Source organism: Elephas maximus, chromosome 15, assembly GCF_024166365.1.
Source record: "Elephas maximus indicus isolate mEleMax1 chromosome 15, mEleMax1 primary haplotype, whole genome shotgun sequence".
Taxonomy (NCBI): Eukaryota; Metazoa; Chordata; class Mammalia; order Proboscidea; family Elephantidae; genus Elephas; species Elephas maximus.
The window spans coordinates 3,878,932-3,900,447 of NC_064833.1; the positions used below are offsets into that span (position 1 = coordinate 3,878,932).

The window sequence follows — 21,516 nt, forward strand, 5'->3', positions numbered from 1 at the left end:
CACTTGTCAGGTGTTTTATTAAAAAGAGTTCTGCCATATGGACAAAAGTTACAAATTAATTATTCCTCAGAAGTAGTTCTGAAAACCTCAAACTGCACACGTGCTAAACATCAACTGGCCTTAAGCTTTATTTCTTTAATGGAGATGTCGTTACCTTTGAAACATTTAAAATAAGTTTACACCTACTCATAGTTTTTATTTTCATAAAGAAGTATGCTCCCTTTCATTTTTCTTGAAACATACAACCCTCTTGGTCCGTCTTTAATTTTCCCATTTGTGACAGAAATGAGTATAGTAAATTGTCTCTAAAAACAATAGATGTATCCATGGATGACTGACAGCTGTTGGCAGTCTCATGAGCAGGAAGAGGATAGACCCTATCCTGCGTTACTCCTGACTTAGATAGCTAGCTACCTCCTGAGATCTCCACTGGGGCCACGCAGAGTCCACCCCGTCTAACCGCCCATGTCTAAAACGGAACTGTCCGGGGAGAATGAAGAAAACCAAAGACACAAGGGAAAGATCAGTCCAAAGGACTAATGGACCACAACTACCATAGCCTCCACCAGACTGAGTCCAGCACAACTAGATGGTGCCGACAACCACCACTTACTGCTCTGATAGGGATTACAATAGAGAGCCCCAGACAGAGCTGGAGAAAAATATAGAACAAAATTCTCACAAAAAAAGACAAGACTTACTAGCCTGACAGAGAGTAGAGAAACCCAAGAGTATGGTACCAGACACCCTTTTACCTCAGTCATGAAGTCACTTCTGAAGTTCATTCACCATTCAACCCATAATACAAGATGAGACTAAAGGGACACACCAGTCCAGCAGCAAGGACTAGAAGCCAGGAGGGGACAGGAATGATAGTAATAGGGAACCCAAGGTCGAGAAGGGAGAGTGTTGACATGTCGTGGTGTTGGTAACTGTCTCAGTCATCTAGTGCTGCCATAACAGAAATACCACAAGTGTATGGCTTTAACAAAGAGAAGTTTATTTTCTCACAGTCTAGTAGGTTACAAGTCCAAATTCAGGGCATCGGCTCCAGGGGAGGGCTTTCTCTCTCTGTCGGCTATGGAGGAAGGTCCTTGTCCTCAATCTTCCCCTGGTTGAGGAGCTTCTCACGCGCGTGGACCCCATGCCCAAAGGACAGGCTCTGCTGCTGGTGCTGCTTTCTTGGTGGTATGAGGTCCCCATCTCTCTGCTTGTTTCTCTTTTATTTCTTGAGAGGGAAAGGGTGGTGCAGGCCACACCCCAGGGAAACTCCCTTTACCTTGGATCAGGGAGGTGACCTGAGTAAGGGTGGTGTTACAATCCCACCCTAATCTCTTAACATAAAATACAATCACAATATGGAGGACAACCACACATGGCCTACCCAAGTTGATACACACATTTTTTAGGGGGGACATGATTCAATCCATGACAGTAACCAATGTTACAAAACAATATGTGTACGAATTGTTTAATGAGAAGCTAGTTTGTTCTGTAAACCTTCTTTTAAAATACAATAGTAAAAAAAAGAAAGAAAACAGCTCTTGGTGCCCACACCACCACCTGCCCTGGACTTCCAGTCAGGTAGCACTTTTGGCCCTTTGTCCGTAATATGTCCTGAATCTCCCCTCTTCTCACTGCCTCTCCTGTTGCTGCCCTTGTCTCGTCCACATCTCCTGCCCTCTCTTGCCTGACTTCCTGTGGGAACCTCCCCCCCAGCCACGTATACCGTATATTCTGCAGCCACAAGCCACGCCATGTCTCTGCTCTGCTCAATGCAGTGAGTTGTGTATGGGCCAAAATCTCACCAGACAGGAGGGGCTTCCGGGTATTCCCAGGGGAGGGAGTCCTAGCGACTCGGTAAACACATTCTTACTTAACCCTCAGCACCACTGTAAGCTGTGAGAATTAGCATTCCCATGTTATAAACAGATAAACCAACGTCCACAGATGGTAATAGCCAAACCTCTCCTGTGGCAAAGCCAAGATTCAAGCCTGGACTTTCTGATAGGAAAAGAAGTGCTTTTTGTTATGGAATAGTTCCCTGAAAAGGAGGGTAGGGGAAAAATGTTCAAGGATATGCCTTTAAAATTCTAGAATTTTTGTTTTTCTTCCTGTTCCTATTTTGGTACCCTCAGTTCCCCAGTAGTGATCAGCACCGAAACCCTTCAAATGCAAAGGCCCGGAGTCCTGAGGAGGCAGCAGGGGAGGGGAGGAACTTGGGCTGACTCTTTCCCTCCGTATGGAGTAATCAGAGCCGGTCAGGTAATACGTTGGCAGAAGAGGATAGGGAAACAGAAAACCAGGAGTTAGGGAGATTAACTAGTAGGTGAAACCAGAAGGCAGTACGTCATACAACTCGAGAAAGAATTTCGTAGGATGTAGTGAAAATAATAATGGCTTCAAGGAGAGTGAGCACTGACAGTTATGGATTGAAGGAGGAGTTGATCGGTTTAGGTACTACCTAGAAGATTATGGACTAGAATAGGGAATTCAGAGGCTTGGATATAGGATCAGTCATATGAACTTCAACATGATTTCTGTGTTAAATCGTCGAGTCGATTCTGACTCAGCGACCCTGTAGGACAGAGCAGAACTGCCCCATAGAGTTTCTGTGTTACTACCAAAACTTTCTTTATTACCAAAAGCTTCTGTGTTATTACCAGCTCTTTTACAGTTACAGACAAAGAAGTCATCCCTGGTGGTTTTAATTTTTTTTATATACTTTGTATTCAATGTATTGTTTCCTTATGTGACCTGAAAAGATACCTGCGTTTCACTTTTCTGCTTCGTCATCCTTTATATTTTCCACGACTCTGTAGCATTCATCTTACCTACACACGAGTGCCATCTAGTGGCCAACAGCCTGAGTGATGGAGTCCCCAACGGGGATGGAAAAACGAGAATGACCTGATTTTTCCAGCCTGTTTAATGCTGAAGTTCCTTTGAGGCCTTCCATGGCAACAACTCATGTAATTTCATTGCCTGATGTAAGGAAAATCATTGGGGTTTCCAGCCTTTCCACCCATTCAACTTTTGACCTTAGATCACTTTATTGCTGTTTTTTCCTTACGTGAAATTGAGATGTTAAACCTTGATTAGATGAATGAATCCCTTACCCAAAAAAGCTTGTCAACTGTTAGAATAGATCCAAGGGATTTATTTATTTTTTTTTTCCAATTTCCAGGGCATGTCCTGAGTCTTGTTATAACCTGGCCAGTCTGCTTTCTCTACGTAAATCGCACCACCCAGCTGGAACTCATGTTTATTAGGATAACCTTCAAGCAGTATCTGAAAAAGAACACTTTATTCATACATTGTACTTCGCAGCAAGGCAGTATTTAAAATTTTCAACAACAAGGGTAAAAAGAAGGATACAAAGGGCTTTCTACTTAAAATGTGTTCCTATCTTCTTTGCATTTCTGGAAAATGTTTCTCCTCCTCCCTGGAATGCACTGGTCAACTGAAGCCTCGTCGTGCCGTTTCCTTCCTGAGTAATACGCGGAAGGAGGAAGAATTTAACGTGCTTTTATATTCTTGCAAGAATGTCATTTTGTTAATTAATTTGGTGGTGTTGTTTGTTAATACACTTCTTTTTATATTTCAGAAAAGATGTTGGTTTAAAGCGATTTTTCCCTAAGAGTTTACTGGATTCTGTCAAGGTAATTAGAGTCTCCTTTATCGTAATCAGATCAGATAATCAAATTATGCAAATGCCTTTTCCCTGACGGTAAACTGGCTTTGGAAAGTGAAATGATATAGTCTGCTCTGTACGTGTAAACGCTGTAATGTAAAAAATGAACAGTTTTCCAGTCATATTTAAACAGGTATGTGTACTTGCTTTCTTAAATAGCTTTAAAAAATTTGCCCCAGCTTCTCGTTCCTTCCAGAACAGCTGTATAGAGTGGATGGGTCAGTTAACACTGGCTTTTTCAACTGCCTTTTTGGTTTTTACCTGCCTTTTCCCTTTATTTACATTTAAATTTTGACAGGGTTGTTTTTAATTAACGCTCACATCGAAGGGTTGAAAGAGTCCCTTATTCTATTGGGTGGATCTTAAATAGTCCATGATTGGTGAGTGAGAGAGTTTGGGTGCATATGCCTCCGATAATTGGCAAGGTGTTTCACTTTCTTTCTCTCTGATACTAGTTGTGCCAGAAATGCCTTTTTTTTTTTTTTTTAATTATACGAGTAAAACTTTAAACCCAAATTGAGGGATTCTACAAAGTTCTGATGATTATTCTTCAGAAGAGCCAAGGTCATGAAAGACTAAATGCGATGTGGCATCTCGGATGGGATCCCAGAATATTTTTTTAAAAGTTCTTTTGTAAACAAACTAGTGAAATCTGAATGAAGCCTGTAGTTTAGTGAATCATACCCAGATTGTTAGTTGTAACAAAGGTACCCTCGTTATCATGTACGACATTAACAGGAGGGGAAGCTGGGTGAAGGGTGAACACTCTGTACTGTCTTTTCAGCTCTTCTGTAAATCTGCACTTAGGTAAGAAGTCAAAACAGCCAAATTTTAACCCGACCTTTATATATAATTCTCAGTAAAACATCTCATTTCCAAACTAGAAAGGTTTAGAGATCAGTAGTTACCAGTTTTGTGAAGTATCTATACAGTTCCCAAGTAAAGTGATTTCCTAGAGTATTATCAGGAACAATTTTATTCTTAGAGAAAATAGGCGTCATTTTCCAGTCTTTGGTCAGTAGGTAACTGTGTCAAGCTGAGTGTTTTTGTTGAGCACAGAAGTCCTGGCTTTGCATGCTCATTCAGCAACCCCTCCCGGGCACCTGCAGTTCTTGAACTGGAGCCCGTGCAGGGTGGAGGAGGCCTAGCCTCTGCTTGGCAAGCCCCTCACTGTGATAGGTCCTGTGGACGGGCTGGGAAGTAAGTACTCTTTGCGGGAACACTGGGTACATCTGAATTTAGCCCTTGGTAGGAGAATGTGTACCTTATTCCCCCTTAATGTGTTCTTAGCCTATTGTTGGGTGCTGGCTAGTTGATTTTGACTCACAGCGAGAGCCCATGTGGCAGAGTAGAACTGCCCCATAGAGTTTTCTAGGCTGTGATCTTTATGGGAGCAGGTCGCCAGGTCTTTCTCCCATGGAGCCCCTGGGTGGGTTCAAACTGCCAGCCTTTCAGTTAGCAGCCTGGCACTTAACCGTTGTGCCACCAGCTCCTTGTTCTGAGCCTGTTGCTGTGTCTGTTGTAAGTTTTCCTTAGCATTACGTTATAACCGTTTCACCTGGGAAGCACTAGGAGCCCCTTGTTGCTGGCAACATCTGATACGTAGGAGGCTGACTGATGTGTCAGAACATTTTTGTAGTTCACTTGGCTGAATATCATCGATTTCTGGTGATTGAACTGAGTAATACTGCTTCATTTGGAAGAAGGATCATGTTCTTAGTAGTTTTCTCTCTGTATGAGAATTAGTGTAGAGTTGAATTGTATGCATATTTCCTAAATTAGAGCAAATACAAAGCGACGTTGAAGCTAATAAAACCAAAACCAAACCAGTTGTTGTTAAGTCCATTCCGACTCATAGCAACCCTCTAGGGCAGAGAAGAACTACCCCACGGGGTTTCCAAGGAGTGGCTGGTGGACTTGAACTGCTGACCTTTCGGTTAGCAGTGAGCTCTTAACCACTGTGCCACCAGGGCTCCATTGGAGCTAATAAGTAGGGATAAATTACAGTACAAAACATTCTTGCTGCTTGTTCTAACAGTTCTGGAACTGTATTGATTAATTATCAAGAGATTCTAGGAAGTGGACTTCATCCCACTTACTTTGAACGTGTTATCAGGAGGGACCAGTCCCTGGAGAAGGACATCATACTTAGTAGAGAGAGGGTCAGCGAAAAAGAGGAAGACTCTGAACAAGATGGATTGACACCGTGGCTACAACAATGGGCTGAAACATAGCAACGATTGTGAGGATGACACAGAACCGGGTAACATTTCATTCTGTTATGCAGAGTCACTATGAGTCGGAACCAACTCACTGGCACCTAACAGCAACAACAGGCTTTGTAGATTATTTTCCTTACTGAGAAGTTAGTAAAGAAGTAATACTTTTAAGGTATCCTGCCTATAAAAACTAATTTGAGGGCTCCTTTCAGGCAGCCTAAGACTTTCTAGCTCTTGTCCAGCGTTGGCCATTGTGGAATTCCCATTCCTCTGGTGGCCACACGGAAGCATCACTGTCAGAGAGCCTGGCTGAGCACTCCTGGCCCAGCTCCCCTCTCAGCTGGTGAAGAGCCAGAGCATCCTACGACACTAACCCTGACTAAGTATTGTCTCCCCTGCTCTGGCCGATTGAGTTCATTGGTTTCGTTGGCCATCCCCGTGTCTTCCTAGTTCTCAGCTGGGTGAGGTGTCTAAGCGATAAGCAGCTTTCCCTGTATTCATCTGCATGAGACAAATGGAGTCACATGGTAGCTCAGACCATCTGTCTTTTAACACTGTAGAGTTACTATTTTCAAACATTACTGTCCAGTTACTAAGAAATTTCACAGCCAGTTAAATTATCAAGGTGAGCAGTTTAGTTCCTTATCACTGTGCGCATTGCGTTTCTAAGAATGTTTTGAATGGGAAAGAGCCCCAAACCAGATCAGCTCTCAGGGCAGGAAGGGACTGGCAGCTCCCTCCCTGCTGCTGGAGAGCAGCACGAGTCCCTTTTCATAGTGTATTTCACAGTCACTGTGCGGCCTGTTGCAAAAAGAAATAACGAGGGCTTGGATTAAAAAGCGACAGGGGTATAGATAGGACTGGTAGGTTAGATTTGAAGGATGCTGAGATGTAAAGTACAGCTGCAGATCGGATGTGGAGGGAGGAAGAAGAGTGAGCAGACTTTTGAAGCTGGTTTGGGTGGGACTGACAAGGATCCAGTCGAGTATGTAACTACGGACAGGTCGAGTATGTAGCAGGCAGGGCCACTCAGGTGGGGCTCGTCTCAGCCTCTTTGCTTTCCCCAACAACCCTTCGAGATAAGTTCTGCCATGATCTCCATTTTACAGATGAGTCAACTGAAGCACAGAGACAATAAAACCCTTCTCCAAAATTTCAGAGCCGTATTGCAGAGCTAGGATCAAAACCCAGCATCTGAGGTCTTCATCAGCACACCATCCCACCTCTTAGAAGCCACCACTTTACAGGTTGAAGCAGTGGGAGTAAGTCAGGGCATCGCAGGAGGAGGCGCAGTGAGGAGAGGGCTGGGAAACGCCAGCATATGAACATTCTGCCCAGAAAGGAGACGCCCACCCAGCATTTACCAGGTGTACTGAAAGGGGTGGGCAGGTTAAAGAAAAAAGAAAGGGCACTGTCCAAACAATGTATCCTTTATTTTCTATATAGGATGGGAATTGGAGCCAGAAATTTCGGTAGAAGATAGACGGGTGAAAAATAGAGGAAAAGGAAATACCCTTCAGCGTGTGCCTTGCATGTGGTTATATGCATTCACAGTGAAAGCAGATTCATTTAAGTTAGTTCACAGACCCCATGTTTTACATTCTTAAAACTACATTCAGATCTAACAGGTAAATACGTGTGTGTGTATAAAAATGAAATGTGACAATCTGTGGGCCCTCAGTTTCAAATTGACCCCATGGTGTGGCTCTTCCCCTCCCCCTGTAGTCCCTAGGGTTGGTCCAAAGCTTGATTCTTTCACTTGTGATCGTTGTCACTAAGACAAAGGAAACCACTAAGAAAGCACGTGAACTTCCAGCCCCGGTTTCCTTGCCGGAGGGGCAGGTAGGCCATCAATAGGAGGGGGACAGGTATGGGTAGTGCTGGAGGGGCAGGTAGGCTGTCGTCAGGAGGGGGACAGGTGTGGGTAGTGCCGGAGGGCCAGGTAGGCTGTCAGCAGGAAGGGGACAGGTGTGGGTAGTACTGGAGGGGCAGGTAGGCTGTCAGGAGGAGAAGGAGAGGTGTGGGTAGTGCAGAGGGGCAGGTAGGCTCTCAGCGACAGGAGGACGGGTGTGGATAGTGCAGACAGGGGAGCAAGGGCATCCCTGCCAAGTGGGCAGCAAGCAGGGTAGATTGCTGCCAGACTGTCACAGGGTGAAAGCCAATATGGTCACAGTGGGCCCGGAGAGAGTGGCAGGAGATGAGGTGGGGGACACAGGGAGCGTCCCATCACGAAGGACCCATTTGGTCGGGGTAATTCGTTATCCCCCATCCCCACAGGTTTGAGCTGGAGAGTGACAGGAGTGCCTGGCTGCGGTGTGTGAAACGGGCTGTGTGGACACGTGGGAGGGGGCTCAGGTGGGGAGCAAGAGAGACACTGTGTGCTTTAGAAACAGCACACTCAGGACTCACGGTGGACTGGGTGGGTGCTCGGGAGGGAACAGGAGGAATCAAGGTCGATTCCTAGGTGTCTGGCTTCAGCAGCTGGGAGACTGCTGAGATGGGGCAGATCAGGTTTTAGTATAAATTAGGATTTCTCTTGGTGATATGTTAGCTTTTTGATGTTTGTGGGAAATGCCCTTGAAAATGTCAGGTGAGCAGGTAGATATACGGGTAAAGCTCAAGAGGATATTCTAGCTCCCCACCTTCAAAGACGGGCTACTGTCTACTACATCATAAAACAGCATTTAGGAGGTGCATTTAAAAAGCACTGAATAAATGAACAAATGTGAGTGCATGCCATTGTCACTAATAGTTCCTGGGCAGCTAGTCACTGAGGCTTAGGTACAGAGCAGAGAATGATGACCTGCAGAGAGGAATGGCTTCTTTTCTGGACCTCTCACACTTTTAAATCTGTGCATGTCAGGACTTAACCAAATGGAAGTGTTCTTCTCAGAGGCATGAATGAGTATGTCAGCCTTTTATTAATGTTAATAAAAATATTTGCCTCTGTGTTTCGGTCTGCATGCCCTTTTGACAGCCGTTCTTTGCAGCTGCTGCCTGGTTCTAACTTATCACATTGTATTTCAAGGAAGAGTTGTAAGGGATTCCAGGGCTTTTGCTCGACTTGTTTTCCACTTGCTGGTGGGAGACATTTCTCGGGACCAGACCATCAGCACACTGAGGCAGTATGCTCTGTGACAGTTGATACTACAGAAGTCTGAGCTGTCATCCCACTTACCTGCTGGAAAGTGAAGCATCCATTTATAGGACAGGAACAGGTTTTGCTTGTCCATTTTCTTTAAGACGTTGCCAGAATCCAAGGAGTTAGTCCCACGTTTATTTACTCTCCAGCACCTAATTGAGTTTCAGCTGTGGGCCACACTCTTTTCTCAATAGCCTTGGAGATGATGAGATGACTTAGGCACCCTTCTTACTCGCAAGAATCTTACAGACTAGCAGTGGGGGTAAGAGGGACTGTCTTAAAAAAAAATTGGTATAAAAGGTGTTTTAAGTACTGTGTTTGAAGATACACTCAAGATGAGAGGAGACTCAGGATGGGGTGGTGGTTTCTGCCTGGTGCTGTCTGGAATTGCTTTTAGAGTGATGCTTGAGCTGACCGTTTATTTGAAAAGAAATGAAGCAGCCGAGGGTTTGTATCCCAGTTCTTGTGGCCTCCCTGGTTGTCTGTCTTCTCTGAGTCTCCATGTGCCCACTAGTCTACGAAGGATAGAATCTACCTTGCAGGGTCATTGTGGAGATAGAGTTCGTTTCCATTCTGCATTCCAAGGGCTGCAGAAGTCTTTTCTGGCATCACGTATTGTGTTTTCATCAGTGTCTGGGGCACTGTGCCCTAGAATCGTGTCCTTCCTGTAGCCTTGAGTGAGATCAGGAAGCTTTTCTGAGCTTGAGGACAAGACGTCTGCTCTGACTCTTCAGTGTATTCCGAGTGCAAAGCGCAGAGAACAGTTTCGTTAGTGGTCCACTCTGGGCCCAAAGTGGAGTGGACCTACTTCTCAGGGACTGGTTTATATTGACCACACTCTCAGGACATTGTATTATTAATTGATAATGAGAAGTCTGTCTTGTAGGGAATGCAGAAAATAATTCACATCCCCACGGCAGTGTACACTTGGCTGGGGGACATCAGCCCTGCATAGGCAGTCACAGGCAGAGACTGGGAGTCCTGGAATCAGAACAGCTATCACACCAACAGGCTGAGCCTTGTGAGACCAAAATCCACTGCTCTCGAGTCAATTCTGACTCATAGCGACCCTATAGGACAGAGTAGAACTGCCCCATAAGGTTTCCAGGGAGCACCTGGTGGATTCGAACTGCTGACCTTTTGGTTAGCAGCCAAAGTCTTAACCACTACACCACCAGGGTTTCCAGCCTCGTGAGAGCGTGGCTATCTCAGTCCTTGGCTCACGGGCAGTACTTGGCCACGCCCTGCAACATCTGCTTCCCAAGCATCCAAGGCTGACTTGTCATTTTATGTGCGATAACATTTTTCAGTCAAGTCTCGCTAACCTCAAGTCCATTTCTCTTCATTTTAGATTCTGTGATGCAGAACTGTTGTTATTCCTTTGCAGAACACCTGTAACTCTCTTGTTCCACTCTTTTTCTTACCGGTCAAAACCCCAGCCCTGTGTAAAACCATTAGCCTGCCCTGAGTCTATATCCCAGCAGCTGAACGTTGCTAGTGAAAAACAGATCTTGCCTCTTTAAATCCAAGACCATACATCTCAGACAGAGGTGCATGCTGCCCAGCCATACTCTGCACTGGGCCCTGGCGAGTTCAACTCTTCTGATGTTCAAGACAACAACTTCACATTTCTGCCCTTGGCCTCAGACGTTCACCACCACTACCACCGCCTTCCCAGCCTCCTCATGGCCTCCCATTCAGAGAGAAGCGAACTCAAATTCTCTACCTCCCTACCACCAAATTCCACAGTTCTTTTTTGTTCTCCCCCACCAGTTTCTCTGCCTCGTTTTGCCGTGAAACAACTAAGAATTATATACAAGAACCCTCCCCGTGTCTCTCTTCATCTCTTCAAACCAGTGTAGCCTGTCTTCTGTCCCCTCCACTTTGCTGAGATGGTCTCCTCAGGACCACAGCAGCTGTCTTGCCCACTCTTAACATCTGCTCTCCATCCTTGTCCATCTGATCACATTTCACCATTGTTCACTCTCTCCTTGAAATACTTCTGTCTCTCCTGACCTCACTTTCTGCTAATTTTACCCCTACTTACCTGGCTTTAGCCGTTTCTTCTTTCCTGTCTCCACTTTATTTGTAGGCATAGGTATCATCCAGTGCTCAGATTTCTGATTGGCCTTTCAGACTTAACATGCTCAAAGTGAGCTCTTGTGATTCTCCCTGACCTCACCCACCAACCTGCCCCTTCCACGGTTTTTACCACTTTCAGTTCAGTGGCGACTCTTACCTCAGATCCCTCACATGTTCTACCCCACTGGCCTCCTCAGGACTCCCCGCCACCCTTTACCTCAGACCCCTCATGTGTTCTACCTGCTGGCCTCCTTGGGGCCTCCCCTTAACCTCACACCCCTCACATGCTCTACCCCACTGGCCTTCTCAGGACTCCCCGCCGCCCTTTACCTCAGACCCCTCCTGTGTTCTACCTGCTAGCCTCCTCAGGTCCCCCCCTTACCTCACACCCCTCACATGTTCCACCTGGTGGCCTCCTCAGGGCCCCTCCATACCTCACACCCCTCACATGTTCCACCTGCTGGCCTCCTCAGGGCGCCTTACGCATACCAGGGACTGTGCGCCTGCTGCTGGAAAGCTCTTCCCTCACTGCCCATGACTTTTAGGAGTGGTTTTCTTCCTTTCTTAAATAAATGCAGATGTTCATGGTAGATAAATGGAAAATTCAAATAAGTGAAAAAGGACAAGATCACCTATGATCATCCCACTACACAGAAAAAAACCCGCAGTTGGTTTGTCTCCTCCCTGTCAACAGTGATGTGTGTGCTCCCAAGTGCCTGTGTCTACACAGCAGTCTTGTCACGGTGCCTGCACCTTATACAAGGTCTTCGCTGGACAGAGTGCCTTGTCATTGTTTCTCGTGTAACCATAAGGATACATACTTTAATGTCGTAAATTAGTCTTATAAAACTGTTTTTTATAGCTGCATAGAACATTGGGTAGGTAGACCATAATTGATGTAAGCAGTCCAAGTGGTACGTCAACAGCTTTGCGCAGTTAGCCTGGCTGCTATGGAACCTTTACGTACATGTTTAATCGTTTCTGAAGACTAATGTGCAGGGATTTGAATTGTTAGATCAAGGGTTGTGGTATTTTAAGGTTTTCGATTTTTGTTACCAAGTTGCCCTTCAGAAAGGTTGCTTCGATTTACCCTGACAGTGGAATGTGTGAGAAGAATCATGCCTTTGCCTTTGTCCACTCCGGGTCATGTGCACACATAGTGTGTATTCTTCAGTGCTAACTCTTTGCGTGTTCTCATAAGCCAGTTGTTGCCTCACAGGTTTCTTTTAAAAGAAATGAAGCTCTGTTAAATAAGTGTATAGTTCTCTGACAAGAATAACAATTCTGAGTAATTGTAGTGGCATTAAGCGGTGAGTAGGAAAGGACTCTTAGGTGATGTTAGTATTGGTGTGGTCTCTATTCATTGCTGACTCTAAAAAGATTTTTTTTTTTTAATTTTGTCATGCAGGCCAAAACACTAAGAAAACTGATCCAACAGACGTTTAGACAATTTGCCAACCTTAATAGAGAAGAAAGTATTCTGAAATTCTTTGAGATTCTCTCCCCTGTGTACAGATTTGATAAAGAATGCTTCAAATGTGCTCTTGGTGTAAGTACGGGGACATGGAAAATAGCAGAACAGGTTTCTTTTTTCTTAACAATTATATTTAAATTTCTGATTGAAATTAATTTGTGTCACATTTTAACAACATGAGATTATTTTGTTGTTTTACAGTGAGAAAAATGCAAAAACAAAATATATCGATATGAGAGTAGGATCCTTTTTTTTTTAATAGCAAGCCTGTGTTCATAATTAGGTTTTTTGTTGTTGTTGCAGCCCAGCTATTTGCTGATTAATCGTTCTCTAAGGGCTAGTTTAGCTGTTCAGATAATCTTCCCTGGGAAGCCACTGGCTTTAGACACACCGCAGTAAGCCTGGGGTGTCTGTGTCTGAGCTCAACAGATACTGAATCAATGAAGTTCTAAACAGTTTCTCTTAGTGGGTTAGAGAGATTAATAACAAACTAAGCCAGCCCCCTCTCGTTCTTAGTGCATCCACAGTTATCTAAAATACTTCTTTTTCCTCTGGTACCTTCTATCTTCACTTGTTTCACCTTCAAAAGTCAAGCTGGATTATTTCAGTGGAACTGGCAATCGGCCCAGAAGAAGGCATCAGTTACCTAACGGACAAGGGCTGCAACGTAAGTCTGCTTCTGCGGGGTCCGCGGACAGCCTGTGCAGTGCCTCACACACCTGTTGACCTTGACTTTACACGCAGGGGACTCAAATTGAGGAAATGGGCGTTCTTTTGTGGTTAAATCTTTCCATAGCACAGTATTTGGTGTTCAAGGCGGGAGAGAGTAAGAGAAAGTCTAGGCCCCTTTGGGGATTCTTCAGAGTTCTTTAGTTTTGGAAGGAATGAATAATACTAATTGTGTCTGTTAGTGAGATCCGAATAGGGTTGTTACGGTTAATCTGGAGAAATTGTAAAATATAATTTCTGAGCCAGGTTCATTGTTAGGAAGAAATGCCCAGGACTCATCACATGCAGAGGGATTGTTGCCCTGAAGTGCTAGAATGATACGAGACCCATGTGCATATTTTTGTCTTTTTAAGCAGAAAGAAGGAGTCTGTTCTACTTGGAAAAAATGGCCATAGTTACCCTTGGCATGTCCTGAGATTTAGGCCTATATGGGATGGATCCCTGAGTACCTGCTTTCTCACCAGCCTCATTACACTGTAGAGCTTTGTGAAGTGTCAAAAACTTACTCCAGCTCTGACATGCTGAGAACGAGCCTAGATTCCTCTCTATGGGAACAGATTAGGACTGTTCACTCCTGCCGGGAGTCTCGTGAGGTTCCTCCCAGGCCAGCGAGTCAGTCAAGTCAGGGATACACTTCTGCTGTCTCCCTTCCTCTGCCCCCTGTGTCTGTGTCTGTGGTCACTGTACTTGCATGCATCTTGCTAACATTTATGCAGTATCTCCTCTTTGGACATCAGGCGTGTGAAGAGCAGACAGACTCCTGATGTAACAGTGCAGTGAAAGAGAGGGGAGGGGTCCGTCGAGCCCATGCCTGCTCCTCAGAAGGAGACACCTCCCTTAGGGGCTACATGGAGAACCAGATTGACCCCCAGAGATTCTCGGTTAGGGAGGGTAACACTGGGATCGGAGGTGGGGCCCTGAGAATTTCACAGAGTAGTTAACAGAATCGGTGAAGTGAGCCTTTCATCCGTGGTCCAGAGTTTTTGCCTTTTCTTTCCAAAGCCTACACATCTGGCCGACTTTAACCAAGTGCAGACCATCCAGTATTCAAACAGCGAAGACAAGGACAGAAAAGGAATGCTACAGCTAAAAATAGCAGGCGCACCCGAGGTAAGGAGCCTGTACATTCGTCACGAAAGGAAAATGAAAACATAGAGTATTTATAAATAGGACTTTCTAGGATGAGGGTGAGTTTTCATGGGTCATTGTAATCACAGTTTCTCATGCGTGATGCCATACCATAAATAAGAATGATCAGATGTCCCAAGAGTAGAACAAGAGACGTTTAAAAACACATCTGGTATTGTTGTAAAGATTATTGTGAATTACCGAGGAAATCAACTCCTTGGAATTATATAGAAGTGTGTCTTGTTAATTTTGGCAGACAGGTATTCCCCAGACTACACTGTGTGTGACCTTCTCTGGGTAATGATAATAATAATAACAGCAGCGACAGCTGATACTTACCAAAATTCATTGTCCCTGAGTCGATTCCGACCCATAGCGACCCTATAGGACAGAGTAGAACTGCCCAATAAGGTTTCTAAGGAGCGGCTGGCGGATTTGAACTGCTGACATTTTTGTTAGCAGCCAAGCTCTTAACCACTGTGTTGCCAGCGCCCTGCTGGTTCTTAGTGAGCTCTTAAAATGTGTCCTCCTCTGTTCTAACACTACACAGAAGCCAAGAGAAGAACCTGTCATTCTCACAGCCCAGTGAAGTAGATGCTTTGAGATGCCTATCTCCATTTTATAGATGAGGAAACTGAGGCACAGGGACTGGCCATAGTCATAGGAAGGGGATTACGAATAGATACATGAATTAGGATGTACCTGCGTTTGAAAATAAAATACGGCTTTTATTATCTCCTAGATTACACTTAAGGATAGGTCTTTAGAAAGTTCATCAGAATTGAACATGTTTTATAAATGAGTGTGACTACTAAGCCCTTGAGGAGAAATGTTACACGTTCAAAAAGAAAAATTTTACTAATTTCTTTAGTATTAGAAAAATTATGATGACTGATAAAAATTTACTCCAAATTGGTCTGTTTTTTAAAAATAAGTCGTACTTTGACTTACTGATGATATTAACTTCTTTCCTTAATTAGAGCACCAGAAGGGCCAGGCATTCTGAAGGGAAATATTTTGGTCACCTCCTTTTGTTCTGGGTTTTCATCTGGGTTTGCCTTTGGTCATCTGTTCTAGGAATAGTGTTCTTACAGATCAAACTTCCTTTTCACTCAAACCTGTGACAGATCTTGTTTCACCCCCACTCCGCCCTGTTCCCAAGTGTGTACACAGAGAGGTCTGATGTCATAGCACAGCTGTTCCTGTGATTATTGGGAGGAACAATAATGTCTCTTTATTGGTCTCTTCCCCCTGTTTAGCCTCTGACAGTGACGGCCCCATCCTTAACCATTGCAGAGAATATGGCTGACTTGATCGATGGCTACTGCCGGCTGGTGAATGGAGCCACGCAGTCTTTCATCATCAGACCCCAGAAAGGTGAGGGGCCGGTTCTGTGTGCGTACACCCAACAATATTCCTGTTGTCTCGTGTTAGGCATGCTTGCTCCCTGTAGCCTGGAATCCTTCTCTAAGATAACCGTGAATGCTGTAAAGCCCAAAGGAGTCATTCAGCATAGTGTAATCCTGTATTCTGTGCTTTTCTAGGGGCTGTGGTCCATTTCACACTGGCAAGGCAGGGAGCTAAGTTTGAATAGAGCTTAAAGAAAACGTTTCTATTTAGAATATTGTGCTTTGAGTTGCATTTTCCAGGTCATTGTTATGTTTTTAAATAAGTTTTTAGGATTATATTCTTGGTTTGTTTTTTAAAAAAAGTGTCTCTTGAAACTCACAATAAAGTTTGTTTAGTCTTTTTTTCTCATATATTTTAAAAGTTTAGGGTAGTGGAAGAACAAAATAAATTCTAGGTTATGATGTAAAATCAAAATTGAAATGAAACAAGATGGTCTCGTGTCAAGTTATGTGGGGTTTTTGCAGGCAAGTGAGAAGGTATGTTCCAGAGGGCTTCGGTTTCTGGAATGATCCAATGCAAATATCCCAAGAGAATGACAGCATCGTGTGAAGCGAAGAAACACTGGCCTTTGGAACCATGTCTTAACTTGTGGGTTCAAATCATGGGTCCTCCGTGCTGCCATCTGTCATGCCTGAGCTTTTCTGTGCTTCAGTTCTCTCATCTGTGAAAACAAGAATAGTACCTATCTTTGGTGCTGTTTGGGAGGGTGTGTTAATATATGTAGAAGGCACTCTGTAAACGGGCTTTGTTGTATTGCCAAGATCCCTTCCAACACTAACTTTCAGTGACATGGTCATAAAGAATCCTGACACTCTGTGGTGTGTGTCCAAGTAAGCGCAATTAAGTTCAATGTTGAAGACAGTAGAAAATAGCCCCCAGTACAGCAAGTGGCATAGTATTGAACTGCTGGTATAGAGACTGTAGAAACCCCGCTGGTCTAGCAGGAAGCAGTTTTTACAAAGCAGTTCGAGCAAGGTGTGTGGCAGTTTGAACCCACCAGCCACGCAGCAGGAGAAAGATGTGGCAGTCTGCTTCCGTAAAGATCGCAGCCCTGGAAACCTACGGGGCAGTTCTGCTGTGTCCTGCAGGGTCGCTGTGAGTGGAACCAACACAGCAGCAACGGGTTTGTTTGTTTGTTTTATCAAAATGTTGTAGTCTAAACGCAGTTACTAAAGCCATAAACCAAAAGACCGGTAAGTAAACATAAGACTGTGTGAGTCAAGGTCGTGGCCAGTTTAATGAGTGTTTTTCCTCTATGATCAGACCAATAGATCCTGTTAGCTTTTTCTAAAATATAGCATTTATTTATTTTAGTTTTTTTTAATACCAAATATAGTGAAGTTGATTTTATCTAAAGCTACCCTCACTTAAAGCTTTTGTAGCCATGAGCTCTTGAGTTTTCACTTTGTGCTTCAAGGAGAGGTATATACCTCACAAGTTGTGTAAACGTGATGGGAGAATTGCTTCACGTGAAATGTTCAATGGGACTGATTGTCTGGAAGTGAATACTAAGTGTATGCTGGTCTCCTTTTTAGTAAATAATTTTTATTTCATTTTAATTTTCCCAAAGTCCTTTATTAATATCTCAGTACACAGAAAAAATAATGCTCAGACTTTAACCACTGAATGAGCTTCAGAGTCTGCCTACCCAGTTATCCACTCCTCTGGGGAGAAATATTCTGATACCAGATCATGTAAAATGAGATGCATTAAGCTCTTCATTCACGTGAGAAGGGCAGCAGTGAACGTGCTCAGCAGGAAAGCTAGGTGGAGCGTTGGTGGCTACCAATTTTACATTGTATAGGATGAATTAGTAAGCTTGATAATTTATCTACCTTATTTTGAATCACAGCGTATTCATTACTTGACTATCTTGTATGCCTAAAGTAAAGATACGTTGACTCATTAAAATACTATTTAAGTTGAATATTTTCAATGGATTATAGTCCGAAATATCCATGGAGAGAGAACTAGACATAGATATATCTATATATAGACCCAGGTGTATTTATGGCTGTAAGCACATGGACTTTTTTTTTTTTTTTTTAATAATTTTTATTGTGCTTTAAGTGAAAGTTTACAAATCAAATCAGTCTCTCACACAAAAACCCATATATACCTTGCTGCACACTCCCAGTTGCTCTCCCTCTAATGAGACAGCCCACACTCTCCCTCCACTCTCTCTTTTCTTGTCCATTTCGCCAGCTTCTAACCCCCCTCCACCCTCTCATCTCCCCTCCATGCAGGAGATGCCAACGTAGTCTCAAGTGTCCACCTGATCTAAGAAGCTCACTCCTTACCAGCGTCCCTCTCCAACCCATTTTCCAGTTCAATCCATGTCTAAAGAGTTGGCTTCAGGAATGGCTCCTGTCCTGGGCCAGCAGAAGGTCTGGGGGCCATGACCACCGGGGTCCTTCTAGTCTCAGTCCGACCATTAAGTCTGGTCTTACGAGACTTTGAGGTCTGCATCCCACTGCTCTCCTGCTCCCTCAGGGGTTCTCTGTTGTGTTCCCTGTCAGGGCAGTCGTCGGTTGTAGCCGGCACCATCTAGTTCTTCTGGTCTCAGGATGATGTAGTCTCTGGTTCACGTGGCCCTTTCTGTCTCTTAGGCTTGTAATCGCCTTGTATCCTTGGTGTTCTTCATTCTCCTTTGATCCAGGTGGGTTGAGACCAATAGATGCATCTTAGCTGGCTGCTTGCTAGCATTTAAGACCCCACACGCCACTCTTCAAAGTGGGATGTAGGATGTTTTCTTAATAGATTTCATTATGCCAATTGACTTAGATGTCCTCTGAGACCATGGTTCCCAGATTCCTGCCCCTGCTACGCTGGCCTTCGAAGCATTCATTTTATTCAGGAAGCTTCTTTGCTTTTGGTTTAGTCCAGTTGTGTTGACCTCCCCTGTATTGTGTGCTGTCTTTCCCTTCACCTAAAGTAGTTCTTGTCTACTATGTAATTAGTGAATGCCCCTCTCCCATCCTCCCTCTCCCCCTTTTCATAACCACAAAAGAATGTTTTCTTTTCAGTTTAAACTATTTCTCAAGTTCCTATAATGGTGATCTTATACAACATTTGTCCTTTTGCAACTGACTAATTTCACTCAGCATAATGCCTTCCAGATTCCTCCATGTTATGAAATGTTTCACAGATTCCTTACTGTTCTTTATCAATGTGTAGTATTCCATTGTGTGAATACACCATAATTTACCCATTCATCCGTTGATGGGCACCTTGGTTACTTCCGTCTTTTTGCTATTGTAAACAGTGGTGCAGTAAACATGGGTGTGCATATATCTGTTTGTGTAAAGGCTCTTATTTCTCTAGGATATATATTTCAAGGAGTGGGATTGCTGGATCGTATGGTAGTTCTATTTCTAGCTTTTTAAGGAAGTGCCAAATCGATTTCCAAAGTGGTTGTACCATTTGACATTCCCACCAGCAATGTGTAAGTGTTCCAGTCTCTCCACAGCCTTTGGGCAGGTTGAACCTTACTTTCAGGTGACCCAGCCATGTAGTCCATGCAAAAGGATGATGGTGGGAAGTGCTGTGTTAGTACGGGAGCAGCACAGAGGAGGGCTGTCGGAATTAAATTGGGGTGCTCCCGGTAGGCTCCCTGGAGGAGGTGGTGCCTGAGCCCTGCTGTGAAAGCCTGGGGAGTGATATTCCACCAGAAAGAGGGGCACCATCCAAGGCAGCACGATACACCCAGGAAATTGCACAGCCTAGGAGACTCACCCATGCCCTGTGAGGTTAGGGGAAAGGTGAGTGTAGACTCAGGCCTGGAGACCCAGGGAGGGACCCTTCCAGGAGGATAGGGTGATTACCTGTGTTACGTGCTGACAAAGGGTGAACTATTAGATTTAGGAAGGGGGTCACTGGTGACCTCGACAAGGGTATTTCAGCGACATGGTGGTGGTGGGAGGACTGGTTGAAATCCCAAGTTCAAGGGGAAATGTGAGCACACCTGGGTGTTACCAAGGAGCTGCCTGTGAAGGGGTCAGAGAAATGAGTAGTAGATGGGGGCCTACCCACCTTCCTCTGCCCCACCCCCGCCACATCTCCTCCAAAGCTGGGGGAGAGCACTGCTTATGTGTTGATAGGAGTGAGGTAGTGCTTTCTGGGTTAGGCTGAGGTGCTTATATGCCTCCTCAGAGATGTTGAGAGACACTAAACATTGAAGCTGAGAAATGTCTCAGTGAATTGTAATTTGGGAAGATGATTCTGATGGCAGTGTAGCGTAGGGATGGAGCGGGAGAGGATCAGCTGCAGGCTGTTAGGTTAATCCAGATTACAGAGGTGACCAGGCAGCACTCCGTGCATTCTCGTCCACAAAGGAAGAGGGAGAGAATGTGTCCTCACACCACGGAACAAAGTTCTGAGCTTCGCTGTGATCGCACTAGCCCTGCCTGGTCACTGTGGCCAAAGGAATGGGCCCCGTTGGTGCCGGGGGGCAGGCAACCACTGTGGGCAGGTGGCCACCTCAGCTGCTCCCGCTGGCAGTGCTCCCAGAGCTCCTGCAGGCCCCGCTTCGCAGGCCCCCACTTGGCAGGCCCCCGGCTCCGTCTCTGGTGTGTCACTTCCTCCTGCAGCCTCCCTTACCTGTGGGCTTGTTTTCTGTGTGTTCCCATGTGTTTCCTGCACAGATTTCAGAATCACTACCAGTGAGCATTTTTACCCAAATACACGACGCCCAGTCGTTTGGTGAGAAATGTTGGCTCTGACCCTAAAAAGCCCGTCCTTTATAGTTTCTCAGGAAGGAAATCTGCTACCATGCTGTCAACCTAGAGCTGTGCTTCTGGGTAAACTGAACTTCTAAAAAGCATGCACCGGCAGTTTATGTTTAACAATGTTGAAAATAAAACTATGAGAATCTAAGATGGGCAGTATGATAACTTCTCTAAAGGGTTACTGCTGAGACCCTGGGGCAGGGCTGGCCCTTCTTACCTGCTTTGTAGGCGTAACCTTTGAAAAGGGAATAAATGAACCTCTTCTCTCTCTTTTCTTTTTTCCAGAAGGTGAACGGGCTTTACCATCAATACCAAAGTAAGTGCTGCTCTCTGCGTATTCTTCTTGAGTTTTTTAAGAAAATTTAAGGAAATAGCTTTATTATCCGTTTGCCTCAAAAATTATGATTTATATGATCAGGGAACTGGAAAACCAATATTCCAAGTTTGAACAAAGAAATCAAATGTAAATCATATTATGTATTTAGGCTTAATCCAAAAGCTTAAAAATAAACTTTCTCTTTATTAGAAGTTCAAAAGAGGAGTTGGAGAGCCGCGCCATAGTAACGATGTGAAGGCACATTGTTTAGCAGGTGTTTGATGTGGCATCTCTCATCCTCGTTAGAGCCCTGAAAAGTAGGTGTCGTTCTGGCTGTTTTACAAGGGAGAAAATTGAGGAGAGGTGATCTGTATTAATTTTTTAGTTGCTTAATTCTTTGTCAAGATTTCACAGTACATATATTGATTTATAAAATTCAAAGAATTAAATAGTAACTCTAAAAGAAACTATTTAGTAACTTCAATATTCACAGCCAGTACTTTACTAACTGGGGACCCAGATATGATAGACAAAATCTAGACATCGAGATAAACAGGTAAATAAACAATTACAGCTGTGTGAAAAGTACTCAGAA

At 44.4% G+C, this 21,516-nt stretch overlaps 1 protein-coding gene across 13 annotated transcripts in view; it reads left to right on the forward strand.

The window, feature by feature from the left end:
* PTK2 (protein tyrosine kinase 2) overlaps positions 1–21,516 on the forward strand; it is a 252,208-nt gene that overhangs the window by 134,771 nt on the left and 95,921 nt on the right. For 11 of the 13 annotated variants that reach the window (XM_049854317.1, XM_049854311.1, XM_049854312.1 and 8 more), the window contains 6 exons: positions 3,608–3,662; positions 12,546–12,686; positions 13,201–13,278; positions 14,343–14,450; positions 15,728–15,845; positions 20,891–20,921. In XM_049854317.1, coding sequence (XP_049710274.1) covers positions 3,608–3,662; positions 12,546–12,686; positions 13,201–13,278; positions 14,343–14,450; positions 15,728–15,845; positions 20,891–20,921 — 531 coding nt within the window. Of the gene's footprint in view, positions 1–3,607; positions 3,663–5,841; positions 5,958–12,545; positions 12,687–13,200; positions 13,279–14,342; positions 14,451–15,727; positions 15,846–20,890; positions 20,922–21,516 lie in introns of those variants that run through there. The other 2 variants (XM_049854320.1, XM_049854321.1) reach the window with 2 other exon arrangements.